Genomic DNA, 6265 nt, shown 5'->3' with positions numbered 1-6265 from the left:
CCTGTAGGAATGATATAATGAGACATGTTATAATACATTACTCCTCTAGGAATGATATAATGAGACATGTTATAATACATTACTCCTCTAGGAATGATATAATGAGACATGTTATAATACATTACTCCTGTAGGAATGATATAATGAGACATGTTATAATACATTACTCCTGTAGGAATGATATAATGGAGACATTATGTTATAATACATTACTCCTCTAGGAATGATATAATGAGACATGTTATAATACATTACTCCTGTAGGAATGATATAATGAGACATGTTATAATACATTACTCCTCTAGGAATGATATAATGAGACATGTTATAATACATTACTCCTCTAGGAATGATATAATGAGACATGTTATAATACATTACTCCTCTAGGAATGATATAGGACCAGACAACAGCCTCATCAGTACAACAGGAAGTGAATTTAACAGAATCCTCAGTAACACCCAACTTATATAAACCACAGAATAATCAATAACAGAAATGCCTCTCCTTGTTCACAGTAAACACAGAGGGTCATCACCCCCCCCCCCCCCACCTCTGACCCCTAATACCTGACTGTCTGGTCACCCCCCCCCCCCCTAACCTCTGACCCCTAATACCTGACTGTCTGGTTAAGAGGTGCATCCAGAACATTCTGACCAAATCCACGGGTGCCTCAACCTTCCCTCATAGTAACATTTAACTGTTAAGTCACATTGTAAACTTCATAGTAACATTGATGTAACTTTATGGTACCACTGTGTCCCTTCAGTCCCATTGAAGCCTATAATAACTCCCTGTTACACTGCACACATCAAAAACACACACACAACCCTAGTGAAACCTAGTCTGCTTCTGAAATGGCACCCTACGGGCTCTGGTTAAAAGTAGTGCACTATATAGGGAATAAGCCATTTCAGAAGCAGTTCTAGTTGACCTATACACTACTACGCTAGGCTGCTAGAGACACAGTCACAAGGTCAAACACGTTTTACTAATAAACAACACGTCATATAGCTGCTATTCATGTAAAGTACAACAACATGGGCTGATAATAAATAACATTATATAGCTGCTATTCATGTAAAGTACAACATGGGCTGATAAATAACAACACGTCATATAGCTGCTATTCATGTAAAGTACAACATGGGCTGATAATAAACAACACGTCATATAGCTGCTATTCATGTAAAGTACAACAACATGGGCTGATAATAAATAACATTATATAGCTGCTATTCATGTAAAGTACAACATGGGCTGATAAATAACAACACGTCATATAGCTGCTATTCATGTAAAGTACAACAACATGGGCTGATAAATAACAACATGGGCTGATAATAAATAACATTATATAGCTGCTATTCATGTAAAGTACAACAACATGGGCTGTTTTGACTAAACATGATCATTTAGAATCTTCACAGTAAGTTAACAAAAACTATGGACAGACACTCCTCCCTTCAGTAAGAGAAATAGCAGCCCGTATTCCCCCCTGCTCCCCCCCTTTCCCCCTCCTCCGGCCGGTATCTCCCCCCCCCCCCTCCGGCCGGTATCCCCCTCCATTCTTTCCCATGCGCTGAGTGGTCTGGTTGCTATGGTGACTAAAGGAATGATCTCAACAAGTAATGTAAGGTGTGTGTGTGTGTGTGTGTGTGTGTGTGTGTGTGTGTGTGTTAGTCAGTCTGTGGTACGGAGATAGCAGGTCCCTTGGGGTCATCAAAGCGGTCCATGGTGTGTAGCTGCATGATCATATGGAGGCCGTAGGTTAGGACCACGAGCATCAGGAGACTGGTGAGCAGTCCCATCCAGATACCAGGACTGAAGAACCCTGCACAGTCACTGGCATAGGAGAACTCTCCCCCTGCCACGTTGAAACCCTGGATCTAGGGGGAGAGAGAGGGGAGACGGGGGAGGGGGGGAGACGGGAGAGAGAGAGGGGGGGGAGACGGGAGAGAGAGAGAGGGGGGGAGAGAGAGGGGAGACGGGAGAGGACGGGAGAGAGGGAGACGGGAGAGAGAGGGGGAGACGGGAGAGAGAGAGGGAGGGAGACGGGAGAGAGAGGGGGGGAGACGGGAGAGAGAGGGGGGGAGACGGGGAGAGAGAGAGAGAGAGGGGGGGAGACGGGAGAGAGAGGGGGGGAGACGGGAGAGAGAGAGAGGGGGGGAGACGGGGGAGAGAGAGAGGGGGGGGAGACGGGGGAGAGAGAGAGGGGGGGGAGACGGGGGAGAGAGAGGGGAGACGGGAGAGAACGGGAGAGAGGGAGGGGGAGAGAGAGAGGGAGGGGGAGAGAGGGAGGGGGAGAGAGAGAGGGGGAGACGGGAGAGAGAGGGGAAGACGGGAGAGAGAGGGGAAGACGGGAGAGAGGGGGAGATGGGAGAGAGAGACAGAAAGTGGGGGGAGAAGAGAGAGAGAGAGAGAGTGGGGGGAGAAGAGAGATAGAGGGGGGGAGACGGGAGAGAGAGTGGGGGGAGAAGAGATATAGAGGGGAGGGAGAGAGAAGAGAGAGAGAGCAACAGCAGAAAGTGTTTCAACGGTCAGTTTATATTGTACGGTCTGGGTTTCAGACACACTGCATCCCCAGAAACACAGCCCCCTACCTGGAAGTCCGTGAAGGAGACCCTCCACTGGTTAGCAGGGTCTTTGGAGGTCCGCGGTACCAGGACGGGGTATCTGAAGTTAGTGACCGACTGGCAGCGGTAGGAGTACTCAGCCGGTGCGTACACGTTACGGCTCCCGTTAAACGTTGCTTTCTGACCGTCGTATTCGATCTCCACGGCGTCCAGCGTGAACCAGCGGCGAGCTGACACCTTGTAGTGACGCTGGGACATGGCGAACCTGGAGACACACACAACCTTAGTTCAAATGTCTTGGTTTGTAACTGAGTGTGTGTGTGTGTGTGTGTGTGTCCAGTCAACTCACACTAGTTTGAAGGAGCGGTGTCCCAGGATATTCTCATAGTTTAGAACCAGACTGACAGACAAGAGATGAAATAACAATATTTTATTAAAAGAAAAAAAAAAAAAAAAAAGAAAAAAAATCAATAACAACGTAATTCATCCCAATCATTTCCAAGTTCAACACGGCTGCTGTTCTCATGGTTCCTGACCTGGAGTGTGATTGGTTGCAGAGGGAGCCCTGGAGCCTAGGGGTCACGCCCTCTCCAAAGGTCAGAGCGGTGAGGTCATGTCGTTCCCAGCGACCACCACGGAGCACGCTCACGGTCAGGTTCTCCGCCCACAGCATGATGCAGCCGGCTCCGCCCTCCTGGGGAGAGAGAAGATCAGAATGAAATCCTCGTCTCTTAAAGGTAGAATCAGAACGAAGTAAACCGCTGCATCTGGCCGACTGCCACAACAACGAAGAGTACGAAATGAGGCTAAACTTCTCTGCTGCTCTGTTACCCCCGTTACAGCAGGGCGAAGAGTACCACCTACTGCTCTGTTACAGCAGGGCGAAGAGTACCACCTACTGCTCTGTTACCCCGTTACAGCAGGGCGAAGAGTACCACCTACTGCTCTGTTACAGCAGGGCGAAGAGTACCACCTACTGCTCTGTCACCCCGTTACAGCAGGGCGAAGAGTACCACCTACTGCTCTGTTACCCCGTTACAGCAGGGCGAAGAGTACCACCTACTGCTCTGTTACCCCGTTACAGCAGGGCGAAGAGTACCACCTACTGCTCTGTTACCCCGTTACAGCAGGGCGAAGGGTACCACCTACTGCTCTGTTACCCCGTTACAGCAGGGCGAAGAGTACCACCTACTGCTCTGTTACCCCGTTACAGCAGGGCGAAGAGTACCACCTACTGCTCTGTTACCCCGTTACAGCAGGGCGAAGAGTACCAACTACTGCTCTGTTACAGCAGGGCGAAGAGTACCACCTACTGCTCTGTTATCCCGTTACAGCAGGGCGAAGAGTACCACCTACTGCTCTGTTATCCCGTTAAAGCAGGGCGAAGAGTCCCACCTACTGCTCTGTTACCCCGTTACAGCAGGGCGAAGAGTCCCACCTACTGCTCTGTTACCCCGTTACACTGCTCTGTTACCCCGTTACAGCGGGTCGAAGAGTACCACCTACTGCTCTGTTACCCCGTTACAGCAGGGCGAAGAGTACCACCTACTGCTCTGTCACCCCGTTACAGCAGGGCGAAGAGTACCACCTACTGCTCTGTTACCCCGTTACAGCAGGGCGAAGAGTACCACCTACTGCTCTGTTACAGCAGGGCGAAGAGTACCACCTACTGCTCTGTTACAGCAGGGCGAAGAGTACCACCTACTGCTCTGTTACCTCGTTACAGCAGGGCGAAGGGTACCACCTACTGCTCTGTTACCCCGCTACAGCAGGGCGAAGAGTACCACCTACTGATCTGTTACAGCAGGGCGAAGAGTACCACCTACTGCTCTGTTACAGCAGGGCGAAGAGTACCACCTACTGCTCTGTTACCTCGTTACAGCAGGGCGAAGGGTACCATCTACTGCTCTGTTACCCCGTTACAGCAGGATGAAGAGTACCACCTACTGCTCTGTTACCCCGTTACAGCAGGGCGAAGAGTACCACCTACTGCTCTGTTACAGCAGGGTGAAAAGTACCACCTACTGCTCTGTTACCCCATTACAGCAGGGCGAAGAGTACCACCTACTGCTCTGTTACCTCGTTACAGCAGGGCGAAGAGTACCACCTACTGCTCTGTTACCCCGTTACAGCAGGGCGAAGAGTACCACCTACTGCTCTGTTACCCCGTTACAGCAGGGCGAAGAGTACCACCTACTGCTCTGTTACCTCGTTACAGCAGGGCTAAGGGTACCACCTACTGCTCTGTTACCCCGTTACAGCAGGGCGAAGAGTACCACCTACTGCTCTGTTACCTCGTTACAGCAGGGCGAAGGGTACCACCTACTGCTCTGTTACCCCGTTACAGCAGGGCGAAGAGTACCACCTACTGCTCTGTTACCCCGTTACAGCAGGGCGAAGAGTACCACCTACTGCTCTGTTACAGCAGGGCGAAGAGTACCACCTACTGCTCTGTTACAGCAGGGCGAAGGGTACCACCTACTGCTCTGTTACCTCGTTACAGCAGGGCGAAGGGTACCACCTACTGCTCTGTTACCCCGCTACAGCAGGGCGAAGAGTACCACCTACTGATCTGTTACAGCAGGGCGAAGAGTACCACCTACTGCTCTGTTACAGCAGGGCGAAGAGTACCACCTACTGCTCTGTTACCTCGTTACAGCAGGGCGAAGGGTACCACCTACTGCTCTGTTACCCCGTTACAGCAGGATGAAGAGTACCACCTACTGCTCTGTTACCCCGTTACAGCAGGGCGAAGAGTACCACCTACTGCTCTGTTACAGCAGGGTGAAAAGTACCACCTACTGCTCTGTTACCCCGTTACAGCAGGGCGAAGAGTCCCACCTACTGCTCTGTTACCTCGTTACAGCAGGGCGAAGAGTACCACCTACTGCTCTGTTACCCCGTTACAGCAGGGCGAAGAGTACCACCTACTGCTCTGTTACCCCGTTACAGCAGGGCGAAGAGTACCACCTAATGCTCTGTTACCTCGTTACAGCAGGGCTAAGGGTACCACCTACTGCTCTGTTACCCCGTTACAGCAGGGCGAAGAGTACCACCTACTGCTCTGTTACCTCGTTACAGCAGGGCTAAGGGTACCACCTACTGCTCTGTTACCCCGTTACAGCAGGGCGAAGAGTACCACCTACTGCTCTGTTACCTCGTTACAGCAGGGCGAAGGGTACCACCTACTGCTCTGTTACCCCGTTACAGCAGGGCGAAGAGTACCACCTACTGCTCTGTTACCCCGTTACAGCAGGGCGAAGAGTACCACCTACTGCTCTGTTACAGCAGGGCGAAGAGTACCACCTACTGCTCTGTTACAGCAGGGCGAAGAGTACCACCTACTGCTCTGTTACAGCAGGGCGAAGAGTACCACCTATTGCTCTGTTACCCCGTTACAGCAGGGCGAAGAGTATCACCTACTGCTCTGTTACCCCGTTACAGCACGGCGAAGAGTACCACCTACTGCTCTGTTACCCCGTTACAGCAGGGCGAAGAGTACCATGTACTCGGGCAGATTTTTGGGGCAAGTGCAATGTCTTATAACGCTCTTGTTTACAATATCCTGGTGCTCGTGGCAACGCCAAATCACTGAGTCTCAGTTTTATTATTTCATAGTTATTTATTTATCCATGCAACTAAAGAGGCTCTTTACCTTCAGCGTGTGTGTGAGAGTGAGTGAGAGAGAG

General features: G+C 50.8%; 1 protein-coding gene and 1 long non-coding RNA gene across 3 annotated transcripts in view; both read right to left on the bottom strand.

Moving 5' to 3' along the window:
- Positions 1-1537: 1537 nt before the first annotated feature.
- The window catches only part of atp6ap1a (ATPase H+ transporting accessory protein 1a), a 28958-nt gene continuing 24230 nt past the window's right edge, over positions 1538-6265 (bottom strand). For both annotated transcript variants that reach the window (XM_029718233.1, XM_029718234.1), the window contains exons 7-10: positions 3113-3270; positions 2926-2976; positions 2604-2841; positions 1538-1889 (exon numbers count right to left, since the gene is read on the bottom strand). In XM_029718233.1, coding sequence (XP_029574093.1) covers positions 1680-1889; positions 2604-2841; positions 2926-2976; positions 3113-3270 — 657 coding nt within the window. In that variant the 3' untranslated portion in view covers positions 1538-1679. The remainder of the gene's footprint in view (positions 1890-2603; positions 2842-2925; positions 2977-3112; positions 3271-6265) is intronic.
- LOC115165238 (uncharacterized) lies at positions 3282-6255 on the bottom strand. The gene is made up of 7 exons (XR_003870113.1): positions 6039-6255; positions 5676-5917; positions 5211-5339; positions 5055-5140; positions 4520-5019; positions 3886-4433; positions 3282-3807 (listed from the first exon to the last, which is right to left on the bottom strand). It is a non-coding gene; the product is annotated as an uncharacterized LOC115165238 (long non-coding RNA).

This window comes from Salmo trutta, chromosome 28, assembly GCF_901001165.1.
Source record: "Salmo trutta chromosome 28, fSalTru1.1, whole genome shotgun sequence".
Lineage (NCBI taxonomy): Eukaryota > Metazoa > Chordata > Actinopteri > Salmoniformes > Salmonidae > Salmo > Salmo trutta.
The sequence above is the reverse complement of the archived record's forward strand: the minus strand, read 5'-3'. Positions and strand labels throughout refer to the sequence as shown.